General features: G+C 57.4%; 2 protein-coding genes across 6 annotated transcripts in view; both read left to right on the plus strand.

The window, feature by feature from the left end:
• The window catches only part of ZNF385C (zinc finger protein 385C), a 63,121-nt gene that overhangs the window by 27,888 nt on the left and 15,308 nt on the right, over positions 1–19,925 (plus strand). The window contains exon 1 of one of the 4 annotated variants that reach the window (XM_051640225.1): positions 5,011–5,077. The exons of the other annotated variants lie outside the window; for them this stretch is intronic. Coding sequence (XP_051496185.1) covers positions 5,068–5,077 — 10 coding nt within the window. The 5' untranslated portion in view covers positions 5,011–5,067. Of the gene's footprint in view, positions 1–5,010; positions 5,078–19,925 lie in introns of those variants that run through there. 4 annotated transcript variants of the gene reach the window in all.
• Positions 12,616–18,185, plus strand: C25H17orf113 (chromosome 25 C17orf113 homolog). Of its 2 annotated transcripts, none has more exons than XM_051640213.1 (3): positions 12,616–12,940; positions 14,130–14,758; positions 16,035–18,185. In XM_051640213.1, exons 2-3 carry the CDS (start codon positions 14,240–14,242, stop codon positions 17,571–17,573), a joined length of 2,058 nt encoding a protein of 685 aa, XP_051496173.1. In that variant the 5' UTR covers positions 12,616–12,940; positions 14,130–14,239; the 3' UTR covers positions 17,574–18,185. The 2 variants fall into 2 exon arrangements, with proteins under 2 accessions (XP_051496173.1, XP_051496172.1); XM_051640212.1 differs by having other exon boundaries at positions 14,230–14,758.

Below are 19,925 nucleotides of genomic sequence, written 5' to 3' on the forward strand. Positions count from 1 at the left end.
CGCACGTGCCTGTCCCCACAGAGCTGCTGCACTCCCCAGCACGTCCCCAGGACCCCCCAAGGGGCACAGAGCTGAGCAGAGACCTTGGGGGCAAGACCTGAGCCAGAGTCACCCCCTGGCTAATTAAGTATGAAGATTTTGGGCAGCTGGTTGCTGTGCCAGTCTCCAGCTGAGGCAATGTGGGGGCTTGGCCCCTCTCCCCCCAAATCCGCATGGGGCCAGGGGAAACCACATGGCAAATGTGGATCCACCTCGATCCAGGAGGATGAGGAGGGAGGAGGAAGGCGGCTGTTGCAGGTACCGAGTGGGGCAGCCCTCAGCCATGGGAAGGGGGGAACAGTGCCAGGCTATGTTAGAAGCTGCGTGGCTGGAGTTGCTGGGGCCCTGCTCTGATGTTGGCTGTGCTGGGGGGGGGCTGGAGACCCAGTGAAGGGGGAACTGGGGCTGATGTGAGTGGGGGTGACAGCCCGGGAGCCAGCAGTGGCATTGGGAAGGTGCTGGGTTTCCATGGGGCTCCACACACTGCTGCAACCCTCATGTCACAAAACCTCTGACAGATATTCCCAAGCTGTTGTGCTGCCGTTATGTTATGGGAGCTGAGGTGCTGGGGGGCTCAGCCCTGGAAGCCCCTGGCACATTTGTGCCAGGGTGGGCTCCAGGTGTCCTTCCCAGCAGAGCTGGGTGAGTTCGGGAGTTCAAACAAAGCCCCAGGTTTGGGATCTGGGCTCAGTGAGGTGTGAAAGGTTCCTTCATGCACTGAAGTGTGGCTGCAGGTGAAATCCTCTGCCCTGCTTCTTCCAGGAGGGCCTCCTAAATTAGATGGAAAATATTACACTCTCTCTGAAACTATTTACAGGTGTAATTTCCAACCCTTCTCCTGATAATTAAATATTTTTAGGTCATCCAATTTCTCCACCCTATTTGCAGACCTGTCCTGGATGCCTTTGTAATTAGACATCTCCTGGTGAAAGATGATTAACGGGGGGAGGTGACAGGGTGGCCCCAGCTCTCCTGCAGCACCTCCTGGGCGCGTCCTTGGGGCTCCCCTTGGAGGGTGAGGATGGATGGAGCAGCCCCTATTTAATGTCCCCAGACCTGGGGACACAGTGGCTGTCCCCCATGGTGACACCCAGGCAGCATTACCATGTTGAAGGGTGAGAATGTTGAGAATACACATTTAAGCAATTTTAAGCTGTGCTTTTTTTTGTGTATGTGTGTATCCTTACTAAAATGAAGGGAAAATATTTTAAAGCCTTGCCCTGCAACAAAAAGGCCCTTAATGGAGCAGTTTCTATCACAGTTTAAAGCTGAGGCTTCGCACAGGAGCTGGGATTAATGAAAGGGCAATATTGTTCTCTGCTCCCGAAATGGGGAAGATTAAAGTACCACAGAGAAGAAAAGCTGAGGCGTTTGGCTGTTATCGTGGTTCTTAGCAACACAATGAGACCAGACCTTCTCTTCCTGGGGAAAACTGAGGTTAAACCCCAGCCCTCCAACTGCAGCCTCCTGTGGGGTGTGGGTTCCCTCAGCAGCTCCTGGGGGTGTGTCCCCATCCCTGTCAGACAGACAGTACCATGCCACCCCCCTCCCCCCCAAATGTATTATTACCCCCCTGCTTTATTATACTTGTAAGAGCAGAAATCTCCAGTTTTTAGTTAAAAAACCTGGGTGCCTTGACTTGATGCAGGGGGGTGGTGTTTGACTAGGTCCCTGTTTCCCCAGGGGGGGCTGTGGGGGGAACGCGAGCCACAAACCCTGTCCTCTTTGTGTGGGAACCCCCCGGGGGCAGGATTCAGCCCTTAAAATATGTTATCTTAATCCTGAGCAAACCCGGGAGCAGGAAAGGTCAGTGCTTGCCTTCCTGGCCCTGTGGGGATGAGCCCCCAGCCTGAGCCTCCTGCTGCTGGCGGGCTCAGGTTACCAAGCAGAAGAAAACTGATATGGTCCTCCAGGTGTATGGGTCTTGATCCTATCTGGCATCTTTCACCCCCAAATTATACTCTAAATCCTTGATGAACAAAGTCAGCCTGAAAGGCTCTGGAAGGTTCAGCAGACCTGGGGAGGGGGGTGGTATGTGTGCTTCCTGCTGGCGTTTTATCCTTCTCTCTTCCCTCTTGTTTATGGAGGTGTTCATTGCCCAATTCTGGTTGCTATTTGCCAGGTTGCTTTTGCCCAAGGCTGGGCAGAGCCTGTCTGGGTTGTCTCTCAGCCAGCGAGGAGTTTAACACTGCCCTCAGTAGGTTTCAGACTGATCACTTTGTTGTAGTTACTGCTGTCTGTCCTCCCAAGGACCTCAGTGAATTGGTGGCATTAGGGACAACCCATGCCCAAATGGAGCCAGATGGGTCACAGTGTCTTCCCGAGCACCCTCCCCATCTCCCAGCCCTCCCTTTCCCCTGAGCTGCTGCTGCCGGCTCTGCTGGAGCGACGTGCTGGAGCAAGCCCGGCTCTGCGGTGGGTGGAGGCCAACGCTCCCCTCTCACCATGCGCTGGGGATCTGCCTCTCCCAGGGCGCAGGCTGAGGGTGCTGGGGCCTTGGCTGGGCCGGGCCCTCTCCCCTCTTGGCACAGTAACCTCTGGTTTAGTCCCTGCTTGGAGTTTGGTTAACAACCTCTGTCAAAAAGCAGTGACCGTGGGAGGTGGGTGCAGCATCTGATGCAACAATGTCCCTTGGCTCTGAACGTTTTTTTAGTGCCTCCCACGGTGTTCCGCAGGGATGGTAAAGCCAGTTGTCAGAGCTCCTGGGCACCCTTCCCAGCAGAGGCTCTGGTGAAGATGCTCAGCAGTGGCAGCTCCGTGCGGGATGTTGTGGGGGAGGAGCAGCCGCGGGTTTTGCCCCGTCCAGGTGCTGGTGGTGCCCTGGGAGGGTGACGAGGGCCTGGACCCACTGGGAGGGTTTGTGCCACCGCCGTGAGCCAGCACTGGGGTCCAGCACAAATACAGCAGGTTATGCACTGGCATGGCTCACGCTGCCTGGCTGGGAAATTCCAGGGATCGGCTGGGGCTGGGCAGGGGCGGGCGGGAGGCGTTCCCGGCAGGGCTCTGTAATCAGCACCTGCAATTAGCCTCTGCTCCAGCCGGCCCCAAGGCTCGGCCATCAAACGCACCGCCCCGCGCTGCCCGTCCTCTCTCCCACCCCTCCGTGTCCCACCAGCTCGACCCGTTTCAGCTGGGGTGATGCCAGCCAGGACCTGCCTGCCCGGCTAGGACAGGCTCGGCACCGGGAGGTGATTTGTTGAGGAAATTGCTGTGCAGAGCTCAGTGGGCTGGTCAGGGCTGGGGGTGAGGGTGGATGGAGCAAGGGGTTCAGGGCTCTACATGGGCCCGGCCAGTCCTTGCCAGCAGAGTTAGAGGTCAGGAGATGTCAAACTTGCCCAGGGCTTGTGGGTGTCCCAGGGGAAGGAGAACAGCCCCCAGATGATTGTCAGCCCCCCTGCCCCATCCTCCCAGTCTTTACACCTCTGCACTCCCTCTGCTTGACGCTTGCTTGCAGTAACACCAAACTGCTGATGACATTAAACAAATTAATATCAGGTTTAAATAGCCTGCCAGGAGGCTGGGAACAGGCAGAGCGGGCCTAGCTGTCAATCCTAGATTAGCAACCGGAGCTGAACTGACCCCGACAGCAACACCCGGCGCGGGGACCCTGTGCCCGGGGCATCAGCCCTGCTGGGGGCTTTGCCGGTGCCAGCTGAGCCCGGGTGGGCTTGGGAGAAGGACTCAGAATGCTCTGGCCTTGCAGCAGGGTGCAGGAGGGCCCTGACAGCTTTGGGTGCTTTTCAGAGCACCAAAATGCCCGAATTTACCTCCAGAGTGCCTGGTCTGGCTGCAGCACCTGGGAGGGGAATTTGGTATCGCATGGTTTACATCTTGGTTTTTGCTCTGCTGGTGACTGAAGGAGAGGGGCTCCTGCCTGACTCTGAATTGTTTAACTTGAGGGAAGTACTTAAATCACTCCCTGTTCTTGTCTCCCTTTCAGGAGGGAGACAATTGTTTCCTCGTTTCACAATCAGGGTTTTAATAATTTCCCTCGTTAAAAGGCACCGTGCCATCCAGTCCTGAACCTCCCCTCCCGAGAAGCCCTGGAGGCCAAAGATTCAGCCCAGAAAAGGCTCTGCCCTCGGGGAATCCCACTGCTCAGCCTTTGTTAGCAAAAACGAGCGGGGACACCAGACAGCAAACCCCGGGCTCGCGGGCTTGTGTCAACCCCAGTCACAGGGGGAGATCCCTGGGGTGCAGCAAAGCTGATTGTGGGATCCCTCCCCCCACTCAAAGTCCCTTTGCTTTGGCAGCCCCGGCGTTTGGTGCCAGCCCCGAGGAGCAAAGGGCAGCTGTGCCGTGCGGGGGAGCACACACAGGAAAGAAATTCTTCCTAATATCTAATATAAATCTCCCCTCTTTAAACCATTCCCCCTGCTCCCATCCCTCCCTGCCCTTGTAAAAAGTCCCTCCCCAGCTTTCCTGGAGCCCCTTCAGGCACTGGAAGGTGCTCTAAGGTCTCCCTGGAGTCTTCTCTTCTCCAGGCTGAACACCCCAACTCTCCCAGCCTGTCTCCAGAGCAGAGCTGCTCCAGCCCTTCCATCATCTCCGTGGCCTCCTCTGGACTTGCTCTAACAGATCCATGTCCTTATGTTGGGGACCCCAGAACTGAACCCAGCACTGCAGTGGGGTCTCACCAGAACACAGGGGGAGAACCCCCCCTCTTTCCCTCCTGGTTATGCTGCTGAGGATGCAGCCCAGGACATGCTTGATTTCTGGGCTGCAAACACACGTTGCCGGCTCATGGGAAGCTTCTCAACCAGCTCCCCCACGTCCGTCTCCCCAGGGCTGTTCTCTGTCCATTCCCTGCCCAGCCTGTGCTCATGCCCCGCACCTCCAGCTGCTGCTCCCCCCGCCCTGCTAGCGGGGCCGGACGCGTGGGCGAGGGGCTTGTACCCCCCGGGGGCTTATTGCGGGGAGCCCGCCCCAACCCGCCCTGCCCTTCTGCCCGCCCCTGCCCGCCCCCCGCAGCCCAGCCGGGCGAGCGGGAGGCACCAGCAGCGCTGAGCCGAGGCAGCCGGATCCAAAATGCTTCTAGGTGGGTGAAACGCAACTTTCCCTCCCCCGTGGGGGCAGCCGGCCGGGGGCTGCTCTGCCCCGCGTCCCTGTTCGTGTTCCCCGCAGGAAGCCTTTTGCGGGGGTGGCTGCCGGCGGTGGGGGGGAACCCCCGTTATACCGAACCCGCGGGCTTTGGAGGCTCGGCCGGGGTCCAGGGGAGGGGGCTGGCGGGGGGCGTGGGCTGGACCCTTCCCGGTGCCGACACGGGGGTCTCAGTGCCTGCACCGACCCGGCGCAAGCTCCTGCCGGCTCTCTGCTGAGTTATTCGAGCTGGAGAAAATGGAAATAATTTAAGGTACGAGTTGTTATTTGCAGAGAAGAATGTATCTGATTGTTACTGATTTTCTGGGTAGCTCTGCTGAGGTCCTGGAGAGGGGGTGCCTTTTCTCCCCCTTGCGATTTTGACCATAGACTTAACTCTTAACAGTGAAAATTTCAGGTGGATTATTTACTGCCAGCAAAGAGCTCCAGGTGGTGCTTAAGGTGTCCGAGCTCGGAACGGGAGGGGGCTGGTACCAGCCTCAGCCCCGAACACCGATATTGGTTCACCTGTGGGGTCCCCATCCTGCTCCCATCAGGGCTTCCACGCGCTAATTGTCCTCATTAGCTCTTCCTCTTTCTAAGCAAATCAGGTCGCTACCGTTCCCTAACGCCCCCCTGCCCAAAAACCCATTTAAGAGCTGTTCTTTTTGTCTGCGCCTTGTACCGTCCCCCCACAAAACGCTCCCCCCAGCCCGGGCACACACGCTGCCCGTTCCCCCCCCATCCCCGGGCTGACGGGATTCCAGCCCCGTTTCATTCACTGCATCTTACTGATTTTTCTCAGGGCTGCAAAAAGAGGAAGAAACGGGTCGCGCTGACACCGCTTTCTCTTGCCCTTGCGCTTCCTTTGGGGGTCAGGTCCGGCGGGTGTCTCAGCTGCGCCCGCGGCGCGAGCGTTTGATGCTTTCGGTGTGAATTGAGGCTGGGGGAGAGCGCCGGGACCGGGGGGGGGCTGCCGGGGCAGGGGGGGCTCGGCCGTGCGGGGCTGCGGCGGCGGCCGGGCCGTGACGCCGCCCTCGGCCCCGTTCCACGTGCGGGTTCGGGGCTGCTGATTTCGGTGGTTTTGTTATAATCGGCGTTAACTTCCCGGCAGGTGCTGGGCGGGAGCGAGGCCCCGGCTGCTGCTTGCGCGGGGCTGCGGGGGGTCCCTGCGGGCAGCCGCATCGCTTCTTCCCATGCGTGTACACACGTGTGCAGCGTGCACATACATGTGAGCCTGTGCCTGCCGACATGCTTACATGTAACTTACAGCAGCTCGTTCTCCTGCGGTGCCGGGTGCCCGTGGGAGCACGGCCAGGCCGGGGGGTGACTGGCCTGGCATGTCCCATGGGACTGCTCTGAGGTGCTGGGACTGCAGCCCCCCCCTCATTGCCTGTCTCCTGGGGAGCACTTCGATTTTTCTACTGGTGTGAAACACAGTCCTTTCTCCACGAGCTGTCTTTCCCTGTGTGTCTGGAACGTGTAATATTTGGGATATTTATCTGGAATACTTGTCAGGCAAGGCAGGTTTAAAAAAAATAATAATTCATGACCAAACACTTGCTTTTGGCCTTGTGGTTTCAACTTTGTAGGAAATGTGGTGAAGGCACTAAAGCTGCAGTTTTGAACCCGGGGTGCTGGGGCTTGCTGGCAATCTCAGTGCTGGGCCGGGGCAGCTGTGGGGCTGTGGTGGAGAATGTGGTGTTTGGAAGGTGTTTGTGCAGCAGCTGCTCCCGCGGGTGTTGCACAACCTGTGCCCCGTGTGTTGAGCACCTCTGTGGAAAAAGTGGGAACTCGGAGCCCCCCAGCACTGCTCCTGTGCTGCCCCCAAACCCAGGGTGGGCAGTGCCAGGTAAGCCCAGGTGTGGGGCCTGATGCTGCTGTGAGTTTGCTGTTGTTAATTGGCTTCTTAATCAGCTGTGCTGGCCCCTCTGTGTTGTTGGGGTTAACAGAGAAGGGAGTCAAGCTGGGCATGTTTCTATCCCCAGATATTGGGTCTGGCTTTGGGGATTCTTGGTCAGATGATGGAACTGAGCTCTCCCTGAGGCTGTTTTGTGTGAATTTCTTTGTAAACGCAGCACGTTTTCCTATTGCAAAGGGTTCTCTTTGAGAAATGTCTGGGGGAAAAAATCTGTCCCCTGGTTTCAACCATGACTGGGGGCTCTGAGCTCCTCTGACAGCCTCAACCTCCCCTTCTGAGTATTTTTAGACCAAACTGTCATCTAATCTTGACCTCCAGTATGATGTGGGCTAGAAAATATCACTGCATTTCCAGCACCAAGCCATGGGTATAATTCACAATTTTTTTAAACTGTTTTTCATGCTACCTCACCTTCCTGGAGTGATGAGCTGCTAACAGGTATTTTGCAGAAATATGACTTTTTTGGAAGTTTCTGCAGGGACGATGGTCCCAACAGGCTGCAGGTGCTTTGATGGTCCCTTCCAGCACCCACCCAATGGCCCAAAGCTGGCAGGGACTGCAGGGGTGGGTATTTCACAGGTTGCTTTTTTGTCCTTTTCTGAGCAGGATGTTAGAAGGAGTGGGCTGGCTGTTCCCACTCTTCTCCGAAGGGATTATATTAGCAGGGCCTGGGTAGGAGTGGCGGAAATTGCAATGAAACACTAGTGGTAGGAAATAAAAATCTAATTTAAAAATAATGGCAGATGCATGCCTTCTTCCCAAGCCTGGGTCTGGCCAGCCTGGCCCTGGGCAGCTGTGGTGGGGAGCTCTGCACTCCTGTGACTGTTGGTGCAGACAGGGGGTTTGCTTGGGGCTCCTAGAAAACAACGATGTGAACAGAAAGCAAGTGGGGGAGGCCAAGGGCTTGGACTTTCTGAAGCCTTGGGGGCATATGTAAATGGATTGGGGTTTGAAAGTAATCTCTGCTACCTGGGACTTAAACCCCTCAAGTCTGATCTGGTGGGACCCCCTGAAAGAAGGGTTATTCCCTGTTCACTCCTTGAGTGAAGCCAGGGGACTGGCTGGAGCCCCCATGGTCTCACTGTGGGGGGGCATTGAGGACATCCATGATGCTGTCACATGTGGTGGCTTGGGCCTCACTCTGGTGGTCTGTGTGGCCACTCTGGCACTCCTGGGACAGCACCATTACCTGCCTGGAGCCTGGCTCTGCCATTGACCTGCCAGATGGCCCTGGTCATGTCACTTATCCTCTCCAGCCCCCCTCTCCCCTCAGGGCTGTGCTCTGCTCGGCAGGGGCTCACTGCCCCATGGAAGGGCCAGCCCAGCCCCCAGGTGTGAGGGAGGCACCTGCCTTCAGGTGCTTCTATAACAGAAATAATTAATTTTCACTGCTAATGGAGGAAATGCTGCACCGTGAAAAATGTTCATTGGCTTAGAGGCAATTCAAAAGGCTGGTAGAGACAGGAGCCCCTTAATTTGTTCCAAATTGGTTATTTCACTGGAACGGTGGAAAAGCATCAATTTGAGTGTTTCTCTCTTTTCCTTTCTGTCAGTTGCTTCCTGGCTGTAATGAATTGGACTCGCTGTAATTTTTATGATTTAAACGATGCCCAGAATAAAGGCTGAACTAATCTGAGGCACCCGTCTCCCCCCTGCCCCCTGAACTCTCCATGTTTCAAAAGGACCTGGACCTCTCCCCCCAAACCTCTCTCCTGGAGGAGCGGGTAGTGGTGGGGAGAGGCAGGCAGGGCTTTGGGAGTGGAACCAGGATCCATGTTCAATCCTTGATTCTCCTTCCTGCCGCTGCCCCCGGTCAGGGTTATCCTGGCTCTTTCCTGTGCTCCTTGATACCTGATGTGGACACCAGGGATGTGGCGCTGGACATGGCTAAATGCTGATTTTCAGGTCATTAAATGGCAGACTGGAGGGCTGGGGGTTTAATACCCAAAGGAAGGGGAGCTCAGTCCTTGGTAATGCTTGTAGATGTGGGGAGGAAAAGAGGTTTGATAAAAGCCTGTGTCCAGTTCTGCTCCTCAGGAGTTCTTTATTCACTTGGTTGTGCAGCTCCAGGCTCCTGCAGCTCTTGGGGCAGGGGATGATGCTGCCGACATGCATTTCAGGCCCAGGTGCAGCAGCAGGAGGGGACACTGGGGTGGGAGATTTCCTTGTCTCTGCTTCTGCTCTTGCTCCTCAACAAAAGGCTTTGCCCTTCCCTGCTGCTGCATCATGGAGAGCAAACAGGCCCTGTCTCTGGTTGGCAGAGTGTTAGCCTGGAGCTGGGGTCATGGATGGGGGACACGAGCACTGTCCCCCCCTCCCCAGCCCAGACAAGTAACCCTGGTTGTGGCCATGCCTGGGAGCATGCAGGGATGTCAGCTGAGTTTATTTCAAGGCTTGTTCCCTGCCAGCTCAAGTCATGCAGCAAAAGGTTGTGACAAGGCTGTGCAGGAGAAGGAGGCACAAGGCAGCATCCTGCAGGCTGGAGGAGTGGGGGGTCCCCGTGCCAGCTGCTCGGGGGGGCTTCCTTCTCCCACAGCATCTCATGGTCCCCCCTGTGTTGCCCACTGACCACCAAGACCCTTCTACAAGGCCCTGAGCCCTGTGCCCACAGCAGTGCTGGAAGGGCCCTGGCAGATGAGGAATAAATCCCCGAGCACCCTGGAGATGTGCAGGAGGGCTGGACACAGCAGGGAAATATTGGGGTCCCCTAGGGAGCCCCATTCCAGGGCTGGAGTGCCCACTCCTCCCTGTGACCCTCTGGTCTCTTTGCAGGGATGCTGCGAAGCAGCAGATCCCGCAGGAGAATCCAGCCCTGCCAGATCTGCCTGTTCAAGCAACCGACCCGGAGGGGTTGCAGAAGTATTTTTAATCCGTCTGAGGTGACACGGTGCCGAGCGCTGTCTCCCTCGCAGAGGGACGGCTCCCTCCTACACCAGCCAGCGGCTCCTCGCCGCCCGCCTCCCCCCGCCGGGCGCAGCGGAGATTAAATCGAACTGTCACCACTTGGGGTGCGAGGGACGCTGTGGCGGGCGACTCGGGGCTGGGGCGGCCCCCGTGCATCCTCCTGGTGTCTCTTCCCCATACTTTCCCCCGTGTTTGCTCCTGCTCCCCATCCCGGGTTCGTTTTGGGGCCTCTCGTGGATGCAGCTTCAGGCACCGAGGGGAGCGGGGACCTGCAGGGCAGCGCGCGCCCTCCCTCCCCCCGAAACCCTCCCAGGGCAGCGCGGGCACCGCAGCCCCTCGGGCAGCGAGCGAGGGGCTTTCCCGCCCTCTTCCCGCATGATGGACAGGGAGGAGAGTGGCTGATGGAGCCGGGGACTGTGAGGGGATGGGACGCACTGGGGTGGCAGCTTCGGGAGCACCGGCAGCTTCCCTGCTGGAAAAGCGTGAGTCATTCCCCAGAGACTGGGAGACCGGCTTGAAGACCTTAAGGCAGAGAAGAAGAAATCTCATAAATCTGTTTGGGATTTGACATCATCTGGGGTAGCAGGGCTGGGTTTGCTGTCTCTTCTGTTCTGCTTCTTATTGATGCACTGAAAAACCCTCAGGAAAACCCAGCTCAGCCGAAGGGCTGCAGTGCTGGCAGGGGGTGCCCGGATCTGGCCCCTCAGCATCCTGGCCAGGAGCTGCGTCGGGTGGGATGTCCAAGGCCCAAGTGGAAACTGTGGCTCATGGGGCAGTGGCCGCCCTCGTGCCACCCTGATGATAAATGTGCTCGTGCAGACAGGGCACCTGCCCACCGAGCTCTTGAGGCACGTCACGGGGAGAAAAATAGCGCTGATCGAATCGAGCCAAGGCGGCTGCTGCTGCATGGGAATGCACAGAAATATTTCCATTTCGGTTCCTTTAGGAAGGACGTGTGCCGTCCTGTGGGGATGCAGGGCAAGCTGCTGCTCAGGGTCAGGGATGCCCTGTAGAGACTGCCCAAAATCCCCATTAATGCTGCAGGCTTCCAACAGAAATGTGAATTTATGGAGGGGAAAAAAAAAATATGCCCCGTGTACCAGCCGACCTGCCCTGTCCCCTGGTCATGGAAAGGAGCCCAGGCCTTGGGATGATGCTGTGGTTGATTTGCTCTTTGCTTTGGTGTCCTTTCTGGTCCCTGTTGCTTCTTTTGTTGTTTCCCTGCTGCAGATTTTTCCTGCCTGGCCCCATTTGGCTGGTGGTCATTACAAGTGACTGCATTTGTGTCTGGGGCTGGTGCCAGTGGAGGGCAGGATGGGCAGCCAGCACTTTTGCCAAATCCGTCTGTTTTCCAGGACTTTGCATGGGGTTCCTTGGTGCTTCCCATCCCTCTGCTTCTGTTTGGTTGCCTCTCCTGAGGGTGTGAGACAGGAGCAGCCTGTGGGATCAGATCGAGCTTCTTCCTTTGAGAACTGAGGGGGAAAGCAAGTGTATTCCTGATCCTGCCTGTGGATCCTTCTGGATCCTGGTGCAGGGGCCGTGGGAAACAGGGTCAGCCCCAGGGACTGCTGACCTTCACCATCCTGCTCCGGAAGCTGCCAACCAAGGGCTGCAGCAGCAGCCTGAAAAGTGATTAAAAAGGCTAAGTCTTCTTTTCTTGCTCGCATTAGCACAAGAGTAAATAGTGCATATTTTCATCCCTGGAGCCCATCTCTGGTTTCACCCAGCTCCTGTTCACATTAGCCCTTGGCTGGGGTGGCTGGGCAGGAATGTCCTGAGCACAGGAAGAGCCTCTTGCCCCGGGACGTGTGGAGGAGCCTAAAGAGAGGAATTCACTTAGAGCCAGCGGAGCCAGGTACGAGGTGGCCCCTAATCCAGGCACATACTGAGGGGTTGCAGCCCTTGTTGGGGCCTGGCTCTGCACTCAGAGTAGGTGGAGTTGGGGTTGAGAGCATCCTCCAACACTCGGGCACCTCGTACATGCTGGGGAACAACGCCCTCCCCCCCGCCCCAGCCCCCCCCGGAGGGGTTCCCACGGGACACACTCGTGCTTTTTAGGATTTTAGTGTCCTCAGGAACCTTTTATGGGGGAAAGCAAAGTTGCTGTAAAATCCTATTATTTAGAAGAAGTTGGAGGGCTCTAAATTTTGCCTGTGTTTAATGCTAAAGGAGGGGGTTTGGGTGTGAGTGGAGCCCCCATGCTCCTTGTGAGACCCAGCACGACGAGGTGGGTGCCAGTGCCAGTCCTGCAGCACAGCGAGATGGGGACAGAGCTGGAGCTTGTCCCGAGTCCCTCTGCAGTGTTGGCTCAGGGGCTCGGACCTGGATTTTGTGGAAGCTCGATGCCGGGGGCAGGTCGGGGAGCTGCTCGTGCTCGGCTCCTCCCTGGGTGCCCGCGGCTTTGCAGCTCGTCCTGCTCTTGGCTGAGGTACCTGGGGTGGGGGTCCTGGGGGGACCACGAGCCGGGCACCCACTGCCCATCGCCTCTGCCCCCTTTGCACCTTAACGGGAGGTGTCCCAGCGGGGACCAGCGCGCAGCTCCGCGCCTGCCCTTCCCCAGGGGCCAGAGCCCACGGCGCGGCCGCCGTGCCCACCCTCCCGCGGCCGCGCGGCCTTCCCCGGCCGCCGCTAGTGGCCACTGCCGCCGTGGGCTGCCGGGAGCACCGGCGGAGCCAGACAGCCCTCGCAGCAAGATGGCTGCTCCCGCGCCCTCGTGAGCCGCGGGCTTTGTTCCCGGGGCCGCGGCAGCGCCGGCGGGACGCGCGTCCCCATGCGGGGCTGGCGGGGCGGGGGCTGCGGGGCTGCTCCCTGCCTGCCAGACGGCTCTCTGGGTTTTATTTTGTTCATGGCTTTGCATTGTTTGGCTCGCTTTCGTTTTTTAATTAGGGATTTTCTTTTTTCTTCTTCGTTTTTTTTTTTTTTTTTTCCTATTTAAAAAACAAAATCTGGGAAGTTTTCCAGCCCCCTCACCCCAAAGCTTATGGCAGCCTTTAAATGGTACGTATGTAGGGGGAGGGCGGGCGTGCGGGGCGGGCACGCCGGGCTGGGTCTGGGGTCTGCTCCCCCTCAGCCGGGCAGGCAGGAGGAGACGGGAGCCAGGGCTGGTGCACCCGCTGCGAGGGGCAGAGCAGCGGCTGCTCCTCTTGCAGGGAAGCCCCGATCCTGCCCAAAGTTCCCCACAGACAGAGCTCTTGCCCTCGCTGGGGCAGTGCAGGCTGATGGGGGTACCGTGGTGTCAGCCCCCTCCCTGAGGATCTGCAGCTCCGCTTGTCCCCGTGGCCAGCCGCGATGTGCCGGGTGCCCAGGGCCAGTGCCAGCACGGCAGGACCCAGCACCCTGGTGCTCTGCTCCAGCCCAAGCTCACCCAGCCCCGTGTGCCCCAACACTAATTGCTGCTGCTTTTTTTCCTTTTTTTCTTTGTTGTTTTTTTTTTTTCCCCCTTCAATTCCCAAGGTAGCTGGTTTTGCTGGGGCCAGAGCCTGGGGCTGTTTGTAAGGGGGAGCGGGTTTGGGAGAGAATGGGGTTGGTGACAGGGAGGGAGTGGAGGAAGCCCCCCCCGGGCCGTGCAGGGTATCGAGGGTGGTGGAGTTGTCCCTGCACATCTGCTGCTTCTGGGTGAACCCCAGCCTTGCTGGGACACCGGCACAATCCCAACCCCAGCAGAGGCTCCGTCTCCAGGGAACATCTGACAGGTGCTGGCAACTGCAGAGGGAACGTTCAGCAGGACAGGTCAGGGCTTTGACTCTCATGCAGCGATGGCGGGTCCGTTGCAGCGGGCGCTGCTCCTCTGGGGGCTCAACACCCCTTCTCAGATGTTTGCTTCCATGCTGGTCCCATGCTGGTTCCTTGCAGGTTTGTTGCCCTTCCAGCATCAGCTGTGGCACAGAGGTCTGGTCTGATGGGAAGTGTGTCTGGGTGTCCCTGTGATTACGAGGACAGTGTACGTGTGCCAGTCCCACTGCTGACACCAAGAGATGCTGGTGACTCCAGTAAGGTGTTTGGTGGGATCTACGTGCAGTGCTGTGGCTGTTGCTCAGCGCTGCTTGCCCTGAGTGCTGCCACCTCCATGCCACCGCCGCTCCTTGTGCCACCACAGCTCTTTGTCAGCAGCCAACTATAAACAACGAGCACAGGCTGAGGTTGGCAGGGCCCTAATCCCTTTCCCTTGTGTCTCTTTCCTCTCCAGTCGGACCAGGAGAGTTGTAATAGACCTTCTTACTAAATTAAATGTAGAGGCTGCTCCTCCAAGGCACGTTTCAGTTCAACCGTAGTGTTTGATTTCCCAGCCACAGCAATATGGTGCCTCCAGGGAAAAAGCCAGCTGGGGAAACTTCCAATTCCAATAAAAAGTGTAAGCGCTATTTCAATGAGCACTGGAAGGAAGAATTTACCTGGCTGGAGTTTGACTATGAGAGGAAACTCATGTTTTGCATAGAGTGTCGGCAGGCGCTGGTGAAGAACAAGCACGGTAAAGCAGAGAACGCCTTTACCGTGGGCACCGACAACTTCCAGCGCCACGCGCTGCTGCGCCACGTCACCTCCGGCGCGCACCGGCAGGCGCTGGCGGTGAACCGGGAGCAGCTGGCCTTCGAGAGCCGCGTCCACGGCCACCCGGAGCTGCGCTCGGCCATCAAGGTGGAGGTCAACCCAGCAAAGGTGGCCATCCTCACCACTATCTACTGGATGGCGAAGGAGGAGATCCCGGATGAGAAGTGCTCCTCCCTGCTCGACTTCCAGAAGTTCAACCTGTGCCAGGCGCTGCTGGCCGCCGAGCACGGCGAGCACTACCAGCCCGGCAGCATCAGGGAGATGCAGGTGTGTATGTGGGGCTGGGCTCTGTGGCTGCTGCAGGACCAGGTGGTGCCACCAGATGTGGCACAAGCCAGGAGGGCCAGAGCTGGGTGCTGCAGTGGTGGACATGAGCTGGTGTCCCTGGTATGCAGTCAGAGCTGGGCTGGGCAGGAACACCGACAGCGTTTGCTGATGGGCAGGGACCTCTGTCCCCATCCTTGGGCAGGGGAACAGGCCCCGTGGCACCAGGACGCGTCTGTGCCGTGCTTGGGGCCACCAGCCCAATCACGCAGCCAGGCTGTGCCAAGGGATGGTCAAGACCCACAGGGGGGCCGGGTGATGCTCCTGCTCTCCAGGATGTTCAGTGGAGTCTGAAAGATCCTCCACACTGAACACTTTGCTGGTGTCATTCTCTGATCTGACCAGGAGAAAGGTGATGGGCTCTGTGGAGGAGCCTGGGGCTCCTGGTTCTGCATGTGCTTCCAGACATGCAGGGAGACTGGGAGCATCCTCTTCAGTTGGAGCCTGCTGGGTGCCTGAGGCATAGGAACTCAGGAGTTCAATGAGCACAGGAATTCTGTGGGTTTTTCCTCTTTTGCCCTAAAATGAGCAATCAGAAAGATCAAGTAGCCAGAGACCTTAGAAAGGATTTTCTTAATTTTACAAATGCTGCATGCCTGTTAAAATCACATTAATTTTTTTAGTGAGTCTTGGCTGCATGCCAGGCTTTTTAGATCTCTAAAATCCCTTATTTTGCTGCAGATAGACTAAATCCACTAATTAGATTTCTCAGCCTGAAGTGCTGCTTACCGTGTTCACACACCAAGGAAGTTTTTCCTTTCACATCAGAGAATTTGCCTGAAATGGGGAGAACAGAGTAAGGAAAGAAGAGATGCTGGGAAGTGTGGCTGCTGTTCTGCCCTGGGTTGGGCTCGTGGAGCACAGAAGCAGTTGCTGAAGTTTGACCAAGGGCAGCAGGGTTCAGCCTCTTGCCTGGTGCTGCCACAGCCCTGGAGCTCCAACCCCAGCTCAGGGACCCCTGACCTCTCTGCAGCTTCATTCAGTGCTGGTGCCACAGGCCAGAAGTGGGAGGAGATGGGATACTGGGTAAAAAGACTGTGATTTCCAGCCTGTGTGTGTGCTGTACATACAGCTGGCTGAGGGGTTCACTCCACCCAGCACCTCGTGGCACTTTTTGGGGAGCTCTGGGAGCCGCATGCTGTGCATGTCCCGCTGCTTTGAAGTTCATTTGTGTTTCTCTCTCCTCCCCTGCCCCGTGCACCTCCTTTAACTGGCTCAGGCAGCGATCGCCAGGGTCCTGCACAACGAGGACAGGCACAGGATAAAAGCCTCGCCCTTTGTCGGGCTGGTGGTGGATGAGACAGTGGATGTCCTGGAGCGCCGCAGCCTCGCCATGTTCACCACCACTGTGTCCCCCTGCAGCGGGCAGACCTCGGCCACCTTCCTGGGGAGCTTCGAGCTGCTGGCTGGGGAGGCTGCCACGGTGGCAGGCAAGGTGGGCGAGGTGCTGCGCTCCTTCGGCATCCCCACCATGAAGATCTCCTGGCTCAGCGCCGACAGCGCCTCGCTGGTGGCCCAGCGGCTGAGCGGGGTGGGGGCGGCGCTGGCCTCTCCCTGCCCGCTCCCACTCCTCATGGACTTGCAGTGCCTGTCCCATGGGAGCTCCCTGCTGCCAGCCAACAGCATCCTCAGTATTGAATACCTCCAGGAATACGAGACCACAGTAGATGCTGTGTACAGGCTCTACTCCAGCTTCAGTGGGGAAAAAAATGGCCTGCAGGAGCTGCGGAGCGTCCTGGAGCTCTGTGACATAGACCTCGGGAGCCCCAAAGCCATCCACTGGACTTCTGTTTTCCCAGCTGTGGAAGCCATCGATTCCTCATGGCCCACACTGGTGCTGCTGCTGGAGAGCGAGGCAGAGCGGTCGCCCGTGGCCCGTGGCCTCTGCAAAGAGCTCAAGAAGTTCCAGTTCGTGGCCTTCACCAAGATCCTCCTGGACGTCCTCCCTATCTTCCAGAAACTCAGCCGCTTCTTCCAGATTGAGGACTTTGATCTCTCCATCCTGAAGCCCATTGTCTCTGCCACAGCCACCACCCTGCAGGCCCAGAAGAGCACCAGCGGCCAGAACCTCCAGGAGTTCCTCAACGAGATGAACGAGCACCCACGGGATGACCGGGAGGACGAGAGCCGCCTCTACTACAAGGGTGTTGAGCTGACCAACTGCTCCAAAGTACACCTGAAGCACTTTGAGCACCTCAAGGAGACCTACCTGGAGAGCGTGCGGGGCAACCTGCTGGACAGGTTCCCGAGCAGTGTCCTGGAGGCCATCAGCTCCTTCTCTGCCATCTTCAACCCCAAGTGCTACCCCCAGTCTTTGGAGGACATTGGCAGCTATGGGGTCAGTGAGCTGAATTTCCTCCTGCAGGCTTATTCCTGGGTGGTGGTGAGCGAGAGGGCCCTGAGCGATTTCCCCCTCTTCAAGCGCATTGTCTTCAGCCTCAGCCAGCTCTCCTTCAAAGATCTCTGTGTCAAGCTGGTCTACAGCAACTCTGAGATGCACGAGCTCTTCCCAGACTTCGCCGTCCTCGCAGCCATCGCCCTGGCCTTGCCACTGGGCTCGGTCCTTGCTGAGAAGATCAGCCGGGGCCGGGAGCTGCTGCAGCGCGGCCGCTCGCGCCGCCTGAAGGACGAGGGCCTCTCCAACCTGATGAAGATCGCCATCGACGGGCCGGCCGTCAGTGAGTTTGACTTTGCCTTGGCCATCGAGTACTACGAGAGCATGAGGGACTCCGGGTTCATCGTGGCGCAGGTGCAGTGAGGGGCAGCCGGGCAGGAAGCCGGGTCCCACGGGAGCCCCGAGCGCCGGGTTGTTGCCACCTTCCCCATCGCTGGTGCCGGGTGGACACTGGTGCAGGGTGAGCTGCTCCACGTGGGGAAGAGAAGAGGGGATCCTTCATGGAGCAGTGCTGGTCCCACCACCACCCCTCTCTTATCCCTCGAACATCCATCTGACTTGGCCAGGGTTTGGAACCTTGGGGCCGCCTGAAATCCCAGATTGCCTTGAGTTTGGGTTTTTTTCAATGATTTATCGTTCTTTGGTTTTAGGGAGATGAAGGCAAATCTCTTGAGCTCAAATGTCACTTTGCCTTGGCACATTGATACCCAGCAGCTTTTACCTAATACTCTGTAAAAATACCTGATATTTGTTGTTTTGGAGCCTTAAGGAGGAGTGCAGAAAAGGCAGCACATCTTTCTAGCTCTGTGGCCTGCCCCAAAATGCCCAGCAGTGTCTTGTGGGTGTCCCTTGTGCACAGGACAAAATAGTTTCAGCAGTGGCATCAAATCACGGTCCTTTCAAGAGCAAGCAAGTTAGAGAATGGTATTGTAACCGCCAAGGAAACGGTGACATTAAAATGCATCGTTGTGTATATATGTGTATGTGTATATATATATAAAAATATATAAATATATATATTAAAAAAGTCTATCTTAATTTTCCTAGTGTTTAAAATACACAGATATCTAAAATTGCTTTTTTTGCAATGACAGAATAAATTATAAGCTGGGGTCCAAAAATACTAAACAGCGAATTCCCGGTCTTTTCAAAACACCATCACATACGTACGTTCCCTCCTCACCCTGAGCTCCCAACAACCTTTCAAGAAAAGAGAGTCTTTTAACATCTGCTTTTTTGGACAAACTAGTGTTTTTCAGCTGGTCGTTTTGCTTTTCGGGATTCCTTGTGCCCTGAAGGGAGTGGAGCCATTGGGAGCCCGGCGGGGTCGGGTGTGCCAGAACGGTGACCAGGGTGGGCAGTGGTGGCATGTCAGGGTGTCGTGGCGCTTCTCTGGTTTTAGCACAGAGGGTTGTTTCTGTCATTTCTGTTGGGGTGGGTAAGAAGACCTTTGGACCCACTGGACTCTGCAGTAAAGCCAATGCCACAGCCTGAAGCATTGAGTCAGTTTGACCCCCAGCCCTGGGTCCTCCTGTGGGTTTCAGCTCCGCTCCACTCCTGGGTAAGTTTGTGTGGACATAGGGTCCATGTCCAGCAGGATTTGACCTCAGTGCTGATGGTTGGTCCTGTGCAGTTGCCTCCAGCTTGAACTTGTGCTGGAGCAACATGCTGTGGTGGAGTTGGGCTGGCTGCTCCCAGCCAGCCTTGTGCTTGTGGTGGTGGAGGACAAAGCCAGAATTTCTGTCCTTGGGGCTGGTGACAGGTGTGACTGCTGGTGGCCCAGGGTCTGTGTCCTTCCAGCTGATCCATAGGGGGAGATGCTGGGTTGATGGCGAGTGTTGGGGTGAGGGCAGCTAGCTCCCAGGCATCCCCAGGTTGGTGTGTGGTTCTTGGTGTGCCCTGGTTCTGCCAGCCTGGCCTCGCCATGGGCTGCTGGCCCAGCTGCATGGGTGGAGGAGGCACCTGTTGGAAGCTGGAAATAGGAGGATTTAGCAGGATGATGCTCACAACGTGCACCGTCCACTGCGGGGGCTGCAGAGCAAACGTGCTGTTCCAGGGCAGCTGCAGCATCACCGGCAGATCTGTGCCTCTGGGTCCGGGTGGGATTTGCTGGCTCTGGGAGCTCGAGGCTGGACAGTCTGCTCAGTATTGATGATTCTAAAGCCAAGCTGGAGGCACTGGGGAGGGTTGGATGCTGGGCAGTGTGGGGGCTGCTCCAGTGCTGCACGGTGATCAGAGGGTTGCTCCTCCACTGGTGGCCTTTGGCATCAGGGAGCACACACTTGTTTCTAGATGCTTGGAAATAGCTGGAGTGAATCAGCCCGGTGCTTGGCCGAAGACAAAAGCTTTAAAGCCTCGGGTAAGGAATTTGAGACACCACTAAAACTTGCTGAGAACACCTACCAAGGGGGAGGGAGGGAGCCCGGCGGCTCCTGTGCGAATAAACAGCTCCGTCTCCATCTGTCCTGGGCAGACTCGGCGCCAGATGCTCTGGCGAGGCAGCCGGCGCCTGCCGAGATGGGTCCTTGGCAAGTTCTCATGTTGGTATGAAAACCCCCTGCGTTGTCCCTGCCGCTCTCAGAGGTGTTTGGAGGTTCACACCTACGTAGTGTTAGAGCGCAACAGCTGCTCTGATCTGCCTCGCCAGGGAGCAGGGACAAAACCTGCTGCAGAGACGTGTGTCCTCGCTGTGCAGAGCAAAGAGGTGGGGGGACA

The sequence above is a fragment of the Apus apus genome, chromosome 25, assembly GCF_020740795.1.
Source record: "Apus apus isolate bApuApu2 chromosome 25, bApuApu2.pri.cur, whole genome shotgun sequence".
Lineage (NCBI taxonomy): Eukaryota > Metazoa > Chordata > Aves > Apodiformes > Apodidae > Apus > Apus apus.